This window comes from Aphelocoma coerulescens, assembly GCF_041296385.1.
Source record: "Aphelocoma coerulescens isolate FSJ_1873_10779 chromosome Z unlocalized genomic scaffold, UR_Acoe_1.0 ChrZ, whole genome shotgun sequence".
NCBI classification, from domain to species: Eukaryota; Metazoa; Chordata; class Aves; order Passeriformes; family Corvidae; genus Aphelocoma; species Aphelocoma coerulescens.
This window is the reverse complement of record NW_027184085.1, coordinates 9,836,155-9,857,247: the sequence shown is the minus strand read 5'-3', so window position 1 is coordinate 9,857,247 and position 21,093 is coordinate 9,836,155. Positions and strand designations below refer to the sequence as shown.

Sequence of the window (21,093 nt, the reverse complement as noted above, 5' to 3'; positions counted from 1 at the left end):
CAAATTCAGGGTATTAAAATTTTTCCTCCTACCCCTGTGCCTCATTTTCAGCTTCAAAAGAAGCCATTCCTATAGTCCAGGGACCATACCCAGCCCATTTTTACACAACTCCCTGTGCCCATGCACAGAAGTCTGATTCCACCCCCTGTTGAGGCTGGCTGTTTCCCCTTTTTGTGTGACCAAAGCGCCTTCTGTTACCTGTTTTACTACCATTTGCAAGATGCCACATTGTCTGCTGAGTGGAAGCCCCTGCCTTAAACTTGGACTTCCGGATCCTCAAGACACACTTTCCCTTACAAACTGTTTTTTTGCCCACACCTCTCAGAGGTTCTGTGTTTGCTTAGCATATCCTGACGCAATGAACAGGTGAATCATCAGCTCTGGGGTAATTTCCTAGGTGGAGCCTTTTCTGTTATTTGAGATGCTAATATTTACCCCTGTAGCTTCCCTGAATTTCATGCCCTCCATATCCAACCTCCTCACTTCACCAAGAAGCCTCTTCAGTTTCCCTGGAGGATTGACAACTGCTAATCTACATCTGTTTACCTTAACTTAGTTTCAGTTGTGATCATTCAAACCAAGTTCACTTCCATGTCCAACTTCCCTGAAGCATCTTCTGTGCCTCTCAAAGTCACATCTACAGTTGACTCCATCAATTTTGTGGCTTTAGTCACTGTCTGATGGTGAAACTGTCAGATAACATAGCTCTCTGTACCCCAGCCACGACCAACAGCATATATTCTCTGGTGTGGGGAGTCAGTCTTTCACAGTGAGAATATCCAGAAACACTTTGCTCCTATCCATGTTACAAGATTTTTATCCACATTTAAATCCTGGACTACGTGCAGTAGATCTCTTGTGCTATCACAGCAAAATCTCTTATCAGCTCTTCCCAAAGCAATTTCAGCCCAGCTGGTTCTCTTTTATCCACACTAATGCTGCTTTACAATTTTGCACCAAACCACAGTGGAATTTTCCCAGTCACCTCTATTCCTCTTTATAGAGTAGGGCATCCCCTACATCATCTCTGTTTCCCTCATAACCCCTACTCCTCATGACTCCTGCTAATCTTTTGGGGGCTAGTTCTGAGTCCTAAACTAAGAGCCCCCTTCCCACCACTTTAGTCACAAGCTTCCCATTTTGCTTTATAACACCAATGTGTTTGCATCCTCTTGGAAAACTAACTCAACACTACTAATTCAAATGTTTAACATTGTTTACTTCATAGAACTGTAGCACTTGTCATTTCAGGATCAGGTAACCCCAATTTCATCCCCAACACCAGCTCTTCCCCGACATTCTATGAGAAGAAAGAAATACACAATGCAGGCCCCCAGGAAGCGTACGTACACAGGGTTAACTTGTATATATTCAAACTTCTGTCATGTGCTGCTCTCCTCCAATACAGCCTGAACACGTTCCTACAGCATCTCACTGAAGTGTCAGGTTTATATAGAACAGTAACTTCAAACTCAAGTTTACAACAGAAGTTAAAGTTCCGTTGGTCGAGCTCTGTTAAACCACACTCCTCCCACCTAGCAAAACTGTAACAATATCCTGATTTAAAACTGCGACCTCATAGGTCACAGCATGTCTTGATTTCCTTTTAACCATGGAAAAATACGTAAAAACTTTTCATTATAGTCGGATTAGTCATAATATAACATTCACATGCCTCTGCCCAAGTAACAGACATTACCAAACTCCATTTTTCCTAATCCTTAAGTACTGGAAAGGATAGGAGCACAACTTTCCTAATAGCTTCTTCAACCGAAGGAAAGGCACACCAGCTTCTGCTGTTCTGATGCTGACACTAGTAAACCACTTCAGCATAAAAAGCAGAAATTTGTCACATATGATGATAATCAACATAAAACTGCTGAGAACCGTAAAAAATCCTTCATCAATTTTAGTTCTGATTTTTTTCTGTTAGACCCTAGGTTGTTATAATTAAAAAAACCCTATGTACTACAGAGGGTCATATTAGATGATTACAACAATCCATTCTGGCCTTATAACTATGGAGTTTCTAAGCAGTTAATCTCCTCAAAAAATCTCCCACTAAAATGGAGCATACACAGACTCCACTTACTTAATTTGATAGGTCAAAATCTAATAATATTCTGCACATGCAGCAAGTTATACCAGGTAGGAAAGGCTGAGATTAAACTACTGTTTCATATCCATTTTTCCCTCCCTACTAATCCATATCCATGTTGCATGCCAAATTCAAGCATCACGCTACAAGTTTAGGTTCAGATCAGGAGCTCAAGGTTGGGGATGTCTGAACCACAAAATATTGAGAATTTCATTTAAAACCAAGACTTTAATAATCTACAAAATGGCATTGTGATTTTGGTAGTGTTAGAAACCCCAAATCCAAGAACAAAGACAATCTCGGCTTTCTAGTAATTTATGACCTCTCTGACTCTCAAAGAGGAGCCACATGAAGCGTGAAGAGGCCAAACAGTCTCCTGAAGAACACCACCTGCTCGCTTTTAACGAAATCTTACAACTAAGAATAACTAATGAAATTTGGAAGAGGAACAAAAGAAGAACGACGGTTTTCTACAATGTGTGTAATAGTTTACTCAGCAGTCAAATTCCTTCCTCACACAAAGCTGACAAACTACTTTGGCACCATGTGTCTGGTACTCCTGGCCCTCTAGAAAGAAACAATTACTAAAGATTTCCAGAACAAGGGTTTGTAGCTCTCCAGTGTGTAATTGCAGCCGTAACACTCCACAAGGACTTTGTTTGCAGAGGACTGAGGCTGCTGAAACAGAAGCGTCTGTGGTAACTATATGTGGATAATTGCAGGTACTGAAAATCTGAAGACTGGACATTTTCTGAAAACTTGTTCTGAAGTTTATACAAGTCTTTAGGAAAGAAAAACGTCTCTAATAGGTTTCTGTCTAGAAATTCACTATCTACATATTCATCAGCTTTATGTTGATTACAATATGTGACAAATTTCTTCTTTTAATGCTGAAGCTGCATACTAACTTCAGCACCAGAACAGCAGAAGTTGGTGTGCCTTTCCTTAGGTGGGAGAAGCTATTACAAAAGCTGTATTCCTTGCCCTTCCAGTACTTAAGTATTCAGAAAAATGGAGTTTGGTAATGATGTTGGACAAAAGCCCTACATATGCTTCAGAACAGGTTCCAGGTGATGCAGTTCCTCCACAGTTCCCTTCGCCTTATCCAAGCATGTCTGAATCCCTGGCATACAGACTGCACCACTGTGCTGCCACAAGGGCTCAGAAAAGTGAAGGGTTTTCATGGCCCACCACACTTGGCTCCAGATCCAAAATCCTTTCAGTAGATGCCACTAAAGACAACAGCAGGCTGGTTATATGGTGAGACTTTGTCTGAACAGAGGGGCAACCCAAAAGTCAAGGGACAAAGCATATTATTTTTATTTTTTTCAATGATGGTTTTTAAGCTGAGTACTACTACACTGACCTGAGCAGAGAAAACAAAAGTGTGCCAATACTCAGAAGCCTAATTCTGCAGTTATTTTATACCTAATAATTAGGTCTCTATGGTGGAAATGTTGGAGTCTGTTTAGCAGAGCATTTAGGTTGTAAAGATTTAAGAGAGTTAAGTCACAGGAGCTTTACATAATAAGGTTGAAACCAGTACTCCTTAAAGGGACACGGTCAAGGCTTCAAGCCAAATTTCTTTTCAAATCCACCAACAGTTTTAGGCTAAAAATCATCTTGAACAAGACACCTCCTCTTATCCTTCATCAGACAAGACATCCCAGGCCAATCCACTTTCCATTTATACGTATGTTCAACTGCAAGGAAGAGCATCAAGACACCGAGGCCAGAACAAAGCTGTTGAAACAGCATACCTTCTTTATGTTTTTAAATGCTCTGACCCACCAGATGCAGGCAATCCAAAAGGGAACAAAATCAGGATTTTTAACTCCTTTAACACAGTTTCTACCCCGTGCACCCTGTCCAGCAATATTAAGACTTTTACAAATTTAAGTGTGGCCAGCAAAAGTAAATCCTGCAAACAAAGCAGGCAACATTTATTCATTCCTGACACCGCCCCACTTTAATTCTCTCTCAGCACAGGGTTTTCATGAACTGAAACTCTCTCAGCATATGCTTCCATGTTGAACGCATGGACCAAATTCCCACACAAATTCTGTCCAAATCCCACCCCAACTTGTGTGACAAAATGATGAACATGCACTCGAGAGCAGTATGCCAGAGGGAACATAAACTAAGTCACAACCATTAGCTGGCAGCATTCCCTTTCATTTTCAGGATGCCCACATCCAGCTATCAGAGAGGCCACATACCTGCCAGTACTGTGCTCCGATTCCTTGCCACTTTCCACAACAGCAGGACATGAATCCAGGCCATAATATGGTGCTTAAGAAGTTCAACCTGCATCAGTCAAAAGAATTCCTCAGCTGAGGACTTCTGATCATCTAACTTGATCCTCTAGCCACAGTTGGTCTCTTGCACTCCACGCTACACAAGAAGGGAAAGACCACTAATATCTGTAGGTACTCAATGTTTTGTTATTTTGAAGCATAGTTATTCAATTATTCAAAGTTCATAATGGGGAAAATAACCTAAAAGGACAGTAAGAAATCTGTTTTGAAAGCCTGGTCAAAGAGTTGGATATCTCAGATGTTTACGATGCACCAAGTAAATCACATTTCCATCTTTTTATGAAACTATCAACTAGAGATTTCTCAATTTAACTTTTTTTTTTTTTTTAATCTGGATTAGACTTGAAGCTTTCTTCCTGGCTGAAATAGACACATAGATGCACATACTGTATTTCACAATGTATTTAGCTGAAGTCTGCTCATCACAGAAGATAGCAATACTCATATAAAGATAGTTAAACAGAGAAATGCTGGAGAGCTCATATGCCTGCCAGCACTTCTTCAGTTCTTTTAAAACTTGCAAATAGCATTCCAACTCAACAACTGTTAAGCAGCAGAACAACTGTTTCGGATCACCACTCCAATTTTCTTCTACAAAACAATTATTTAATAGTCACCTGCAGTAGCTGTGATCAAATCAAATGCAACGTGGGCTGTCCAAAAACAATCCCTCGCAATACACGAAAGACATTTCAGAGAGGGTAATTTCATAAAATTGAGAGTAATTACTACCAGTTGACTGAGAAGAATAAATTTGAACCAAAACTGTCATAATCAGATTCAGGAATCATTTATTAGGTGTCTTCCAGGGGATCAAAAAGCCACTACTCCTCAAGGAAAAAGGACAGCTGAATTTCATTCTACCTGAAAGAGCTATAAAGCCATGGCAAAATACAAGAAATAAACTGTATTGACAGAGGTTATGTGGCCCGAGATGTAGGAAGTTAAATGCAGGGAAAAGCAAGAGAGTTAAATACAACAAGAAGTCTGAATAGAGAAAAAATACCAACAAGGATGCTGCCCTCCCAACCCACCAGCTAATTTAACTGCTAATGGTGAGAAAGCATTAGGCATCCCATAAACATTTGCCCCATTCCAGGAAGACGCAAGCACCCGTGAGATCAGGTACTTTCCAGCCCACTGGCAAGTGAAGATAATGCTAAAAATCCAGCGTGAAAGTAATAAAAATCAGGAGGTCTAGAAAACTGCAATTCACATGTCAGTGAACCAGTCTGTAGGCCAGTGACCTTTGTTTTAAATGCATCCAGAGAGATTAGAAAAGAGGCTCCAAGAGGAGCAGAGTATGATCCCCAAGGTGACACTCAGAGCACACTTGTAGGAGGTCAGGTACCTACAGATCACTGAGCACTCCAGACAAATGTCTGAAATGCCTAAGGAGTTCAAGTTCTGGGGCAAAAAAAAAGATGCCTGCTATTCAGCACCGGCTTGGAAAGACTGATCTAAACTGTGCACACATGGAATTTTTTGAGACATGCAACTTGACGAGGGTAGGACATTCTTAATAAAGGGTAAAATGCCATAGTACGGTGGGTATCCAGTGAAACAGCAACAGTCAGTTGAGAGGCTGGCCATGGTCAGTGGTGTTTCCCACTCCAAATGCCTGCCATATTTCACTGCTGCTCAATTGGGCATTTGCCATTTACACAAAACAAGGCAGGACACATAAGCCAGTGAAAAGGCAAATAATAAAAGCAGAAATATGCACAGCAGCCTCATCAGGTATAAGGAGGGCCTAAGAGAAAAGAAAATCTGTCTGAAATCCTGCTAAATGCAAAGAGAGCTGATCCAAACACCCAGGATATACCTATGGAATAGGAATCCATATCACAGAAAGCATCTGCCAAATTTTACAGGTCACAGTATACAAGCAAAACATTACTTCAGCAAAGCTCTTGGCAAACACGGCTAAAGCATGCACAGATAAGCACAAGCCAACAATACCAGTAAAGCAGATTTTACTTCTCAATTTAACAATGATGAGATCAACACAACAATATTAAATGCAATTTTCACTACTTCACAAACTCTAGAAGTACAGTCAGAAAATAAAGACTGCGAAGAAAACCAAATTCAAGTGCTAAAGAGAAACCTTTTAAACTCCTGACTCCAGAAATCTTCCTATCAAACAAGAGGCAAGAAGAGCAAGCTGCTTACATACAATTCCACACCAAGAAAATGCCAGGTACTACCTAGTAAGCTTTAACCTAAGAAAGAGGCAGAGTTAGTGAAGACCCTACACACTTTCACAGCAGCTCCTTATCTGTTTGCAAGACCACACAGGGGATTATCAGAAAGAAAAAGCAACAAAGAGCTATTAGACACATCCCTCCAGTTCAACATCTCTTAGAAGAGCAACAAGAACAGCTTTCACTGAGTGATTAAAGTATTTTTCAAAACACACAGTAAAATTTGACCACAAGGCACAAAAAAAATATGCGGGAAGAAATTTCAAAGGAAATTTACAGGAATATCATTTGCCATCAGACATATGCATTTCACATGCATTCAAGTCAAAATTTGAATTAAGGTCCTGGATTTTAAAAAGCAGTTGAATTTGCTTGGACTTTCAATGCTGTTGTGTAAGCTGCAACTAGATCTCAGACTGCCACAATTTAAAACTAGGTTCTTTCAGCATTTTGATTAAATGCAGCAGTTTATTGCATATTAAAAGAGTATGCTAATAACAGGTTTAACAAGTTTGGTCTGGCAGATCCCAAACTGAAGGAGTCAACTCAGAGTACACCATGAGAACAAGGAGGAAGCAGACACTACTCAAATTTGGGAAGCATCTCTGTACCGTTCCTTCATTGCACTGAGAAATATACGGAGGTTTCGAGTAATTCATCATCCTTAAATACTTAAAAAGTAGATTCCACACTGTTTGTTTAAACTTGCAGTAACACTTCCCAAAGCTGAAGGAGTGAGGATTTTAAATGGGACATCAAATGATCACCTGTGCATCAAAAGCCAAACATGGTTTGTAGGTTTTACTGACCAACAGAAAAAACTGGAAATCTTAAAAGTTCTCTCCAATTACAGCTTTATACACTTCAAACTTAACTCACAACGCAAAAATGCTCTTTTAGTAGAAAACACTTTTATCTTAGCCTTATTATCCAAATTTCTAACGCACTTTATTTTGTTCCAACACTTACCTACACTGGTAGCTTCCTTACTACGGACAACTACAGAAATGGAGTTCATAATAGTCACAGAGCAAATTCTAAATGAATCATTATGTTATTTTAATATCCTACTGCTATAGCCCTGCTTTTCTGCTACCACTTCTAATGCCCAATTCTCTTCTTCACCATTTTGACCTACAAAAAGATGGGTGGGTTGTTTTGTTTTTTTTTTTTTCAATTCTACAACCATTTGAGAATACTGTCACAACAGAAGGCTGGAGGCACTCCACTCAATCTTACAGAGAACACTGAGGTGAATCGCGGCCCTTATATCAAGGTAGGGAAAAATCCTTTAAAGAGAAGCTCCTGACACTTGCCCACTGGGCTTCTAGGTACAGGTATTTCTAAGAACTCCACAAGATGAACATGTTTTCATTTCTGTTATCATTAACATCCATCTCCATTTCCCTTCTTTGTTCCTTTCACTTGAATGTCAACAGAGTTCAGTTCAGTTCCGGAACTCAAATTTTGCTGACAGTACAGGGATGGACAGTTAAGTTCTCTGAGTAGTATTCCAACACTCCAGCTGTTTTGACAAAAATGTCACAAGCTCTTCTAACTCTTCAGAGCAGCCACAAGATAACAATTAGGCAAACGAAAAAAAAAAAATCATTCCTAACCTCCAGGCAGTGTCGTTTCACACAGCAGCCAACTTGAAATTCTACAGTGCAAGAGCTCACCCAAGTCCATCTCCCATTTACCTCTGGCAGCCAAATCTCACGTAGATACTGTGGATCAGGCCCCAAGATAAAAGCACAATTACACAAAAGCACTATGCCCTGACTAGTCAGGTACTGTGCACAAGGATGAGGGAAGAACCCCACTGCCAACATCCTTGGCATTATAATTATCAGGTGGACAAGGCAGGTCAGGCAGTTTGAAATACAGTGACGGTGAATTTACAGCTTAAGCCACGTTGAAGCACAGAGGAGAAAAACTAGAAGAGAACCATCGGTCTTGAGATAGCAAGGGCTAGGGACAAAGTAGTATGCAATAAAAATGAGCAAGTGAAAGCGCATGAAGCATGTGTCAGGACAATGACAAACGGAGCTAGTGACCGGGTGATCCAGCCGCAGCAGGGTCCCCTTTGCTATGACCCCTGCAAGCTGTGCTGAGACAGCAGTTATTCCCCTCTCCCCATCAGGAGACAGGAAAGATCAGGAGAAGAAATTTTATTAAGTTGACATGTGAGGTAAAATCAACACTTACAAGAGAAAGCCAAGAAAGTTAGCAATGCAAGACTGATGTGAAAAACTAGACTGCTTCCCTGGGATTACTTTTATTTAATATGTGCTATTTTCACAAATATAACACTAAATGCAAACTAATAAAGCAAACTATGCCAAGAGAAGATTATCAGACATAATCCAGACACAGCTGCTCTGAACAGGAGTGTATGCAATCTCTCTTGCACTTAAGCAGTGGAATCAAAATACGAAGAAGTCTCCTAAAAGCCTCAATCATGTAATATTCAGGATTTCCTTTCTCCTTCACTTCACTTACACTCACTGCATATCTTCCTGCTTCAAAAGAATCCCTTAATTTGCTCTTACAACAGCCCGTTACCACTGACTCATTTCACACATCCCCTGAACAGCTGCAGACAATCCCAGATTCACAATTCCTCTGAGCTTAGATTTTCTGTCAGGTGCTTCCTATTTCTGTAGCCAATATAGCTCAATGATTCTGGGAAAAAAAACAAAACAAACAAAATACAGCAAAGAAACAAACAGAAAATGCCATATAACAAAACAATAACAAATAAAACAAACGGCAAATCAAAACAAATAAACAAAGGGGAAAAAAGGAAAAAAACCACACATAAAAATTATTTCTTCTCCAAGAAGGTAAAAGAAATGTAGCACTCAACACGAGATCAAGAAGCCATGTGCGCTAGCTGATCTTTCAGGAACAAAGGCAGCACTCAGACATGTTTGGTGAGCACTGTTTTAGATTAGCGATTCATTAAAATACTATTAATGTGCGTAATTCAAGGGGGGTGAAAAATAAATCAATAAATTAAAACACTATCCTTCTGACTGCCAGGCTTCTTATGACGCTGACACTTAGGGCTTTTTTTCCACATTTTCCTTTATCTGTAAAACTGCAATCCAGATGCTACTAACAGTGTCCCAATCACCTACATTTATTCCATGGGGGTTTTGTTGTCTTTCTTTGTTAGTCTCAGCTCTACACCATCCAACCCCACACTATTATGTAGTCTTACATGTGGACCATTTTGAATGGAAAAAAAAAATCAGCTTTTTCAACTTTCTTATTAACAGCTCACTGCTGTCTCAACAAGATTAGTTCACTCCACTGTACAGGTAAAAATGAAGAAAAGTGACATCTGTTGGGCTTTTTAAAGAAGTGGCAATTTTAATAAAGTCGCCTCCTCCTTGCCCCAGTTGTTTTATCTCAGCTCCTGGTACCTGTTTTGTTTTTCAGACTGCTCTACCTCAGCATACTTCCATTTCATTTTTTATGGTTTCTGCTTGTGAGATCTCATCAGCTTATCCTTACAGTCATGCCTATTTCAGAAAACACGTTTCTTGACATAAATTGACTACATTCTGCAATCTTATAATAAAGTTGCTCAGTATCATCTATTTAAATGAATGCTGGTGTTTTCTACTGTCTTCACACAGTAGAAAAAAGATAAAATTTTCACAGTAATTCTTCACACAGAGTCACCAGCCACTTCAAGTTTCTTCTTTAGCTCTTTACACACAACCAAAGAATAAATCAAACATGAGAGTGCATAATTCCAGGCTCCTGAAACGCTTTTGTCCCAAAAACCCTACAAACCAAGAATAAACACCCTGAAAAGAGAAGATACTTTCAGCAGCTCAATCATTCAGTTCATGTTCTTTCACCATTCCTCGTGAACAGAGTGTAAATACATTTTTAAGACAATCAGCTTCAAGTGGTATCAAACCCACATTTCTTTAAAGAACACTCTGAAAACATTTTGAGGATGAACCACCAAAAAGAATAAAGAAACACCTGTAACACATATAAGCATCCTTCAGCTAATCAGACTCAACTTCAATGAAGAGATTTTGGCAAAACCTTCAAAATGGGCTAGAGAAGTCTGCGCTTCACAGTTTACACAGAATTGTACAAAAAGCATTTTTAAGATAAACTTTGCACTTGTGCACCTGTCCTAAGTCCTTAAACACAGTATGTGTTTAATAAAAGGGCTGCAACTTAGTTCAGACATGCTTCCCAAGAACAGCGCTCTCCCCAAAATAATACAAGATGCTTCAAGATACTCTCCTGGGCATCTTTATCAACGCCACCACCGACAGAGGGACTTTGTCTCAAAAAGGTGACGAACAGCTGGATAAGGAGCTGCTATCAAACAAACCAGTGTGCGTGAAAGAAGAGCTGAACTGCCAGGAGTGCCAGTTTTTTTATCATACCTGGCAAAGGAGCTGAGAACATTAAAACTACACTTTTAAGCCGCAGGGCACGACTGCGCTCGGGGACGCCCTGTGACCACGGCGTTCAGTGCAGGGAGACACGTCCCAGTAGCGTGAGCCCTGGCAGATGGTTTCCCTCAGGGATTTCTTCATCATTATTTTCTAGCACAAGGCAGCAAGAAATGGGAAGCCGGAGACAGCACTATAACCCACTGCGCAGAGAAAGTCTCGGCTTCCCGCAACCTGTTCAGCAAGGGGACGAGGCTCACAGCAGAATGAGGAGGTAATTAGGAACGTATCTGAAATAACAATGCATGCTCTAAGGCGAGTATACGGAGTGACAGCAGACTGCTTCCTGCCAGCGCCGTTCACTGGGCGGCAGCGATTCAACTCGTGTCCGAGCCAACTCCCAAAGTCAGCCACGGCTCCTCAGGGCTCCCGAGGATCCGGACCTCCCCGGCCGGGACCGCCGCTCCTGGACCCGGCACCTGCTCCGCGCCATGCGGCACCTCTCGCCCAGGGGTGCAGGTGGCGGCCCGGGCCGCGGCCGCCCGCGGCTCAGCCGGGAGGCACCGGCACGCCCGTCCCCGCTCCCGGGAGGCTGAGACCCACTTCACCCAGGACAAAGCCAGACCCTGCCCAGGCGTGTCCCCCCGCTCGGCCGCCGCCGCCCCGCTCACCTCGCACGCACAGCAGCGACATGGCGGCCCCGGCAGCCGCCCCCGGCTCTCCTCATGCCGCCCCGCGGACACCGGGCGGCGGCGGCGCCTCAGCCGGGGCGGGGCCGTCCCGCCGGGGCAGGGCCGAGTGACGAGGGACGCGTCAGGGGGAGCCCGCGGCCGGGCGGGCGGGCTGCGCTGGGGTGCGGGATTTTCGTGCTTCGCCTCTGTTCTTTTCAGGCTTTTGTTTCACTCCTGAAAGGTGAGGGAACTCGCTGGAGGAGGAACGCCCTGGATGTGTCTTCGCTGGAGGGTTTCATACCTGCCCTGTGCTCGGACAGGTTCTGGTTTGCTAGCGTAAGAATCATGGACTGTGTTGAGTTGAGAAGGACCCTTAGGGGTCATCGAGTCCAGCTCTTGGCTCTGCACAGGACAACCCAAAAATCCCACCATGTGCCTGAGAGCATTGTTCAAAGGCTTCTAGAACTGTCAGGCTTGGTGCTGTGACCACTTCCTTGGGGACCCTGTTCCAGTGCCCAGCCACCCTCTGGGTGAAGAACTTTATCCTAAAATCCAATCAAAACCTCCCCTGACAAAACTTCAGGCCGTTCCCTCGAGTCCTGTCACTGGTCACTGGAGAGAAGAGATCAGTGCCTGCCCTTCTGCTTCCCCTCGTGAGGAAGATGTAGACTGCTGTGAGGTCGCCCCTCAGTCTCCTGCAGGATAAACAAGCCAAGTGACCTCAGCCACTCCTCATACAGCTTCCCCTCAAGGCCCTTCACCATCTTGGCTGATGATGAAGGACCTCAACTGATGATGAAGAATCTTGACTAATGCACAACAACAGCTGTCTGTATCCCCCCACATGGAAAAAGCCATAAACCAACACTTAGGGAAAAGCAGGACAAGCAGATGTGATTACGGTGTCCTAAAGCCCTCCCTCAATACCCTTCCAGCTACAAAGGGCAATCAGGTCTGAGGCTTTCCAGAACCTGGTATGTTTGTGTGGTTGGTAATACCCAGTCCATCTCTCTGCTTGTCTAGTCATTCTCAGACCCCTCCAAAGTTTGCATCCTCATTTTTTGATTGAGCAACTCACAGGTCACCTGCCTGTTGCAGAAAGAACCTCCTGACATGGTTTCCCTTGAGCCCAGTTCTACCAGTTTTCTCTGAGCGCCTCTAATGCTTTTACTGCTGCTTCATCCCAAACTATAAATAGCCATAACACTGCAGAATGTCCTTTTAGTTCCAAACAGAAGATCCAGCAAATAATTTCTGAAATTGAAATTCAACAGCAAAATGGCATATAATGTGACTGCTATTCCATTAATATTTAGAACAACTCCAAAGTCTACACAGAGTGTGGAGGACAAGACTCCTAGTTGGATGTTTCAAACTCCAACCAACCTTCCCAAAGTTCACACCTAGACTCGGGAGATTTAATTTCTGCCCTGTCCAGCACAGTTTGTTTTTCTGCCTTTACATCTGCTGCCCAGAAGTGCATCACTGAAGGGAATGTGTCAAAAACATACATATCTCTGAGATACCAAGAGGAACCACTTGAAAGGATAAACCATGATATTACTGCAAACAAACAACCAGACTGTGTGCTAAGGGTGTTACCAAAGGCAGACTCAAGGGACTGGGAACACTTCCACTTAGCAGTGTGAATGGGAACTGTCAGTGCAGGGAGCTGCAAGTGCCAGCACTGAGGCAACCCGGGAAGAAATCTCTTCTTGCCCCTGACATGGCTTCAGTGCTGCTGAAATGCTGCTAGATTCCTCAAAATCTCTGCTTTGCTTCTCTACGTGTTCATCACATGTAGCAGCAGCAGACTGTAACAGCTACAGCACACCAGCCTCTGCATTTTGGCTGTACATCATCCAAGCTTGCCCCACCTGTGAGCTGGGCACAACACTGACTTTCCAGTTAAGTTGAAGGGAAGTTAGCGTTTCTCTCTGTAAAGTCCATTATTATTTATCTCCCATGTGTCTCAGGGTAGAGTGGCAGATCCCTGGCCTTTTCAGATCTCCATTGCTCCTTTGCATTTCTTCAGGGCCTCAGAGCTTTTCATCAGCAAAAGATGTGCTTGCGGGTCGCTGATGCCTTTCCTTTCCTGCCTTCTTTGCAGCCTTGTTGCAAACAAAATCCCTTGAACTGTGCAAAAGCTAATTTCTGCCACAACCACACAATCTCATCATGACTGCCTTCCTCCCTTTACTGGGCCCCATTGCTCTGCCTGTCCTAATTTAAAAATTAAAACATTCGAGGCCATAATTGTCACAGACTGCGTCACACGGCACCTGGTACAGCAAGTCCCTATCTTGCCCACAGCTTGTAAATACTAGAATAGGGAAATTATCTCATCAAGGGCAGATGATGTCATATGCATTTTAAAATTGTAGTGATGGGTTATTAGCAAGCATGGCAATTAAGTAAGTGTCTTGTAGCTAGGATGAGATCTCTTACCACCAACAGTAACAGTGAACATTGGGATTATCACAGATGTTATGATTTCCCTGCAGTTCTGAGGTCTAATTAAATGCAAGTGTTTTACCAGACTTTGTCTAATCAAAAGGAATAATTTGTACTTGTGTCTCTGTCCATATCTCCTCTCCTTTCCATCTCAGATAGGCTGGAAGAAGGATCAAGCTGCTGCTGTGAAACTTTTGCAAGGTTTCAGAGGTTCAGAAGTTACCTTCTTCTAAATTATGTTTGCTCTTTGAAATCAACTTCCTTACGTTTTCCCAGCTGAAGTGACACTCCCCAACACATCTTTCTCTGCTATTGTTTCTAGTCCTTCCTCTGGACATTGTTGTCATAAATACAAAAATAACTTAGTGATAAAAAAGCTGCAATAGAAAGAAGGGAAAAAAACCCCAAGTTCTGTGCTGTTCTCAAGCTATTAAACATGACTGATCTTTCCAGATTTGTTTCTAAAAATCCACAAAAGGGAATGCCAGGTTCACAAATGCTTAACTAGAAGCAAAGCCCTAAAACCTGTTGTAGAGACCAGATCTAAATTGTCCATCAACCGTGTACTTTTTTTGTTGGAGAATTCTACTGAGAATGATGAGTTAAGGAGGAAAAACACAATGCAGTGAGCACACTATAGTAACTTCCATATACACTGAGACTATCTGCCTTCCTGAACAACAAATGGTACTCTGCAAACTCAGAACTGAGGCGTTACTGCCAACTCCAAAGTGACAGCTGATTTTTTTTGTTCCCTGCAGAGCAAGAGTTAATTTTCTCTGGCTACTCAGACCCCAGCCATTGGTCTCGGTTCACCTGCTGTTGAATAGGAAAGTAATAAATGGGTGATACTCCAGTCACTGCAGCTTGCCAGCTGTTTTATACCTGCCTATTTACTGTAGTTTCCCTGTTGAGAGAGCAATACTATAGCTATATTTGCAGTCTACATAAACTGTGTTTGCTTCTTCTCTTCTTGTTCTTCTGCATTTTTTGAGTTTTGTATTTGTTGCCAGAGAATAGGTCAAGCTGGAAGTTAAGCGTGTAGCAAACCCACATGGGCTTTATTTTAAATGAAAGGGTTTAGATCTGTTAAACCATTTTTACTGTTATGCAACTGACAAAAAAAATCATCTCAGACATGGGGTTTGGGGCTAAGCTCTAAAGATAAGGAAAAAAACCTTTTAATTTACCCTATGACATTTGGCAGGAATTCAATACTGAACACAGACCAAGCAGTTGATTGATATTCTTATATTGGGAGGCAGCCCTCAGATTTATTTGGCTGTAAGACAACAGGCTACTGAAATGGCTTTCACTGGTATTTCTGATCAATTTCTTTATTAATAAAATGTAACATTTGCACAACCACTAGGGGACAACCCTGTGTAGTGTCTTACCTGTGTGCAGGAGATATTTCAATAACATCTTGAAATGCACCATTCTCTGGAGTGAATTGCAGTCTATAGTCAGTGCACTAGCTGAAAAACACCACAGACATGCACTGAAATGTACAGGGAAGCAGCCTGCTCAATTATACATGAACTAGAATGTCGCTTTTAACACTCAAAACTTCTCAAAAAATTTTAAAGGTCAGGGAATGGATAGGATTTCTGTACCTGTAGGACAGCAAGGTGGACAGGGCAGCAGCCCCCGCCAAACAAGCAGCCAGACTTTGGGCTGCAACTTGGAACGTCCTCTTTCCAGTGTCCCAGTCTTGTCCTTTCCTAAAGCTTGATGACATCTGGAAGTGACAGTGGTCTGGCATTTGAGGCACTAACCAGTGGCTTAATTTTAATTGCCACTCCAGCTGTCCTGTCTAACCCACCACCGTGCCACTGAAGTCCCTATAGTGAGCCTCTCCTTTTGGCATGCTCAGGAACTCTCTGCAGCCATTTAGCTTTCCCCCCTGCGTAGCATGACCGCTTGGGTAGGCTTCAGGTTTTGTGCCTTAATTCTCCACCCACAACATGGAGGTGATTATAATTCTTTAAGGAAGGATGTATCAAAGGGTGTCCTGATTATAAATACATTAGCAATGATGAGATGCATGGACACTGTCACTGCATAGCCATTTAAAATAGCACAAAGAGATCTGCCAGCTTTTAGATTACAAATGCATGTTCAAAAGGCTGGAGGGGCAAGAGGGATCCTTTCATCTCAGGGACAAAACCCTCTACACGAGAGCAGCTTCCATGGGAACTGATCTTTCAATTACAGCTGCTCTGCAGAAAAGTCTTTCAACTGCTCATGGCAGAGTTGATAGAACTGAAGCCATTTCTCTTACAATTATCCCAAGCATCCCAAATATGGCATTTCTTGTTCACATTGAGGGAGTTTGTCCTTAAGCAACACAGGAGGATTACACTGCAGGCTACACCCAGGACTACACATGTGTATTGTCTTTGTCTATCCAAGCAGTGAGCAGCAAAGCCAGCAACACAGGGTCTGTGAAGTAGAGGACCTAACAGGGATAGTTCCTTAGGATCTAACTATGCATGCTAGGACTGATGCTGTCTGCCAGTGATCCCTCACCTAGCCAGCATGCACAGTGCGACTATTGCTGCTTTCCCAAAAGTCTATGTTGAAGAATCACAGAATCAAGAAATCAATTAGATTGGAAAAGACCTCCGAGGTCATCAAGTCCAACATATGGCTGAACACTACCCTATCAACCAGATTGTGGCACAAAATGCTATGTCCTGTTTTTCCTTAAACACCTCCAAGGATGGTGACTCCACCCACTCCCTGAGCAGCCCATTCCAGTGTTTAATCACCCTTTCTGTGAAGAAATTAGAAATTTAGACATGACACAGCAACTCTGTCTTCTAATTTTGCTTTCGCAGATTTAAAAAAGGCATTTTTTTCCAAGCAGTCTAGAGATCACTATTTCTGACTGCTTTGTTTTTGTTTTGCACCTTTTCAGTTTGACTTAGGACTTCTCAGGTATAGGTGGCATGTATTGTACCCGGCTCGGCTAGTCACATCAGGATCAGACCAGTATTGCCTGGTCATGGTGCCACAGATCAGCTACACAGATCTATGGAGTCCTGTGGGACGGTCACCTTCTGATTCTATAGGAACAGGTGACATCCATTCTGCTCTTCCATACTCCTCTTTGACTGGATTCATTTCTAAATTGAGCCATGGCTTCCCTCTTACAAAGGGAGTAAATCAGGTATTTTCCCTTTCCAAGAGGAGCCACTTGTAACTTGGCAAGGTGCAAAACACCCTTACCCCACTAGGTTGTTTCCTGCCTTACCAGATGTATCTTCATTTTTTGTTCTGCTCACATTAGCAGATATTTGAGGAGTGCAGAAGGTTATTCTTCAATAGAGAAGCCTAGGGGGGTACCTTTTCTCTTGCTTTTGTAGTTATTATTCTTTGAATATGAACATTTGTCAGACATAAAAGGGGAGCTATTTGTCAAAGTTAAAATTGTTGGCAAACACAGCAGAAGCAATCGGCTCTGAGGAAGAAGCTGTGAGACCAAAAAGGGCTCTTCTGCATGCTTGACTGGCATCACCATCCCAACACCACACTCAAAAGCCACTGAGTCAGTCAGTCAACCTCTAGGAGAGAGTATCACAGACATAAGAGTTATCCCTCAGAAATATTTGATATCTTTCACTTTGCTGTGGGAGCAAAGTGAAAGACAGAGTTTCTCATCTCTGGCATGATTTTTTATCGTAGCATACCTGCTACCTGAGAGTAGCAGGGACAGAAGAGGAGTTTGTACATTAAAACAAAAATGCCTCACTAAAACCCATGAAGAATACAAGAGGGTATTGAACTGTATTTATGTGTAATGTTTATTGTCAGAGAATTTTTGTAATGCACTTGTAAAATTACTTTCTAGAGGAATAAAGTACACAGCAGGGAAAGGCCAACCTCACACAGTTGAGGAGAGACACCAGCCCTCTAGAAGAGCCAAGTGACTGACACTTCCTATGGAAACAGACTAACCTTCCAGCTAAACTTTTCCATAATGCTGGAGTTCAACCAGTGTGCATGTGTACCATGCCTTCCTGCTACCTGGAAAAAAAAGGGGAAAGCAGGAAGGCAGGCAGGCAGGCAGGCAAGCTGGCTCTCCCTCCTCCAAGCTTCTGTAGCTGCAATAGCGGAATAAAAGCCCTGTTGTGACATTTTTCACCACCAGCCTCCTCAAAGGGGCGTGCAGAAAGCAAGCATTTTGCAGTTCTGTTCTTCCCAGTTCACCAGGAGTCTCTCTAGTTCACGTTTTTACTTGACTTTTTGTCTCTTTTCCAAAGGATTTAGAAAAATCCTTTTCAAAAGAATTTTGAATGCAAAGGTAAGAGAAGCTTATCCATTTCGTTAAATGCCTGTGCAATGTCTAGCACTGTGTTGCCGATTGCTGAAGTGTAAGACAAGCAATAACAAGTAATTAAGGAATATCTCACCGTCCATATTGTAATTTTTCCCCATTACTCCCTCAAAACTCCTTTTTTAAACAACAAAAAATAAAAATTAAGGACTCTTCAGATTTTATGTACATGTGCCCACAGTACAGCCTGCCTGGCAGCTGTGGGGCATGGTTCCCTTAATAACAGAGCAAACTGCAGGTGAAGATAAGTCACAGAAGATGCAGCATTACAGCCTGAAAGTTGTTTTATGGACCATAATTCTTTATTACCATGTTGCTGAACTTCACCTTGTATCCCTGATGGCAGGTCTGAGAGGGTGAGTCTTCTAGAAATAACTGAAATAGAGAATCCTCTTGAAATCTTCCCTTCAGGAACACTCTGAAGAGGATGGACAGCATCTGGGGACTGTTCCACATCTTTGAATGAAATAAGTTGATAAAATGCAAATACAAAAGCAAAATTCAAAACTGTAGTTAACAATCCCAAATTTCTTGGGCTGTATATTATAATTTTATGTTGCAATAAGAACAGACATCATCCACAAGTTCTTTGAGCCTCTTCCAAAAGTTGAGGATAAAAATAAATAAAATGTAATTAAAAAAAAAAAAGGAAAATACTGGTCTTCCAACTTTTTTTCTACCATAAAACAGCAAACGAGGTCAATAAGCCTTTGCTCTATGCTCATGGAAATCCAGCCCAGCTGGTTACATAAAGTTGCTTAGGAAAATCAGCAAAGGTTGGAGGGAAATAGCCTGGGACAGATAGGGTGTTTAAACACTGGCACTGTGATAAGGGGTCTGCAAGGATCCTGCCATGGTCACAGTTTGCCTTGGCAGGAAGCTATGAAAGCTGAAGGGTGAGCAGTCCCTGGTCATTGGATTATGACTGTGGGGTGATGGGGCAGCCCGGTGCCCTCTGCAGTACACCATGACTCTACAGCCATCCCTCAGCAGACCTGGGAGACTTACCCGAATTTGAACCCACTGAAAGGGAAGGAGCAGCGGCCTCTGACACCCTCAGCCCCCATCTCCACTCTGAAAAGTACTTGCTTGGTTCTAGGGCTGTCATTTCCCTCCCTGCTTTGTTGCAGTGGGGATACTGCAACACGCCTATATCAAACCAGGAGTCCCGTGGAAAAGAAATATATACGGACGGATTCTTGCTAGATGTTTCAGAGATGTTTATTTCCCCAGCCGCATGGCCGGGCTCTGCTGAGAGACTCTGCCCCAGTCACAGGACCCGAGCTGCTTTGCCCGCGCAGGGGAACACAAACCAACCCATGGGGAACGAGCTGAGCAGGGGCAGGGAAACCCCGTGCCTCCCCCCCAGGGCCCCTCTCCCAGGGCTACATGGCAGGGGGAGGGACCCCAACATTTCACCCGTTTTATTTTAATAAAAGGAGAATGAAGACAACTGGATAAACATAACAAGAACAGTTTCAAAACAAAACAAGCCACCCTCCTGAGTCTTTAAATGTCCAAACAGATTCTGTGGAACATCTTAGGGCTGACAGAAGGGAGACAGAACTCTCTGGACATGCCTGTGGGGAAACTGAGGCAGGAGAGGGTTCAATCTCTTCCCTCCCCCTTTTCATCCCCCCATCGGCATCGGAGAGGAATTGTTGGGGAAACAATTGGCAAAGGCAGGGTTTTGTGAGGGGAACCATGGATGAAAAAACGGATTGGGAATACACTGGGGGTAATAGGACATAGGGTAAAAGGGAAAGGTGGGATTAGGAAAGGGAGACTGTAGGGGGGGTTTACAATGGAGATATTGTCTAACATGACTACGATTTTTTGCATATATACTGCCTTTTACAGGAACACCATCAGGCCCAGTGACCTGCGATGCTTGTAACCCTTTTCTACCTTGTATGATTTTGAATTCCACCACCTCTCCATCTCCCAAGCTTGGGATGCATTTTTCAGGGTTATTCCTTTTAATAGCAGTTCTATGCACGAATATGTCTTGCTGGTTATCACATCTTGTTATAAAACCATAATTTTGTTTAACATTATACCATTTCACTGTCCCTAAGATCTTAGCTACTATGGTCTTTTCCTTTTTCCGAGTGGCTGCTGTTTTCTGTCTCGCTGTGTCTTTGCTCTCTCTTTCGGTCGCTCCCGTGTTGGAACTATCGGCGCGCTTTTCCCAGGGTCACGTTCGGGGCCGCGCGGGCCGGGCCGGGCCGCGCCGCTCCGTTCTCCGTGCGTCGCCTCCTCTGGTCGCAGCTGCGTTGCCGCTGCCAGGCGCTGCATCTCGGCCAGGCCCCCAAGCGATGACCCCCCCGTGCCCCGCTCCAGCGCGCGTTCCGGCTGGGCACGGCTCCGCTTCGCCGCCGCCAGCCGCCGCCCGCGCACCGCCCCTCTCGTTCGGGTGCTCACGGGGCTCACTCCACCACGCGCTGCGCGGGGCCGGGCGGGCACTGCCGGGCCGCGCCGCTCCTGCCGCGCCTCGCTCCGCCGACACTGCGGCCCGCGTGGCTCCGCCCGCACACGGGAACCGTCTCGCTGCTGCTCGCAGAGCGCTC

The 21,093-nt window shown here is 43.4% G+C and overlaps 1 protein-coding gene across 4 annotated transcripts in view; it reads right to left on the bottom strand.

The window, feature by feature from the left end:
* The window catches only part of UNC13B (unc-13 homolog B), a 206,156-nt gene extending 194,342 nt beyond the window's left edge, over positions 1 to 11,814 (bottom strand). For 3 of the 4 annotated variants that reach the window (XM_069001087.1, XM_069001089.1, XM_069001090.1), the window contains exon 1: positions 11,728 to 11,814. In XM_069001087.1, coding sequence (XP_068857188.1) covers positions 11,728 to 11,749 — 22 coding nt within the window. In that variant the 5' untranslated portion in view covers positions 11,750 to 11,814. Of the gene's footprint in view, positions 1 to 11,047; positions 11,129 to 11,727 lie in introns of those variants that run through there. The other variant, XM_069001088.1, reaches the window with a different exon arrangement.
* Positions 11,815 to 21,093: the final 9,279 nt, after the last annotated feature.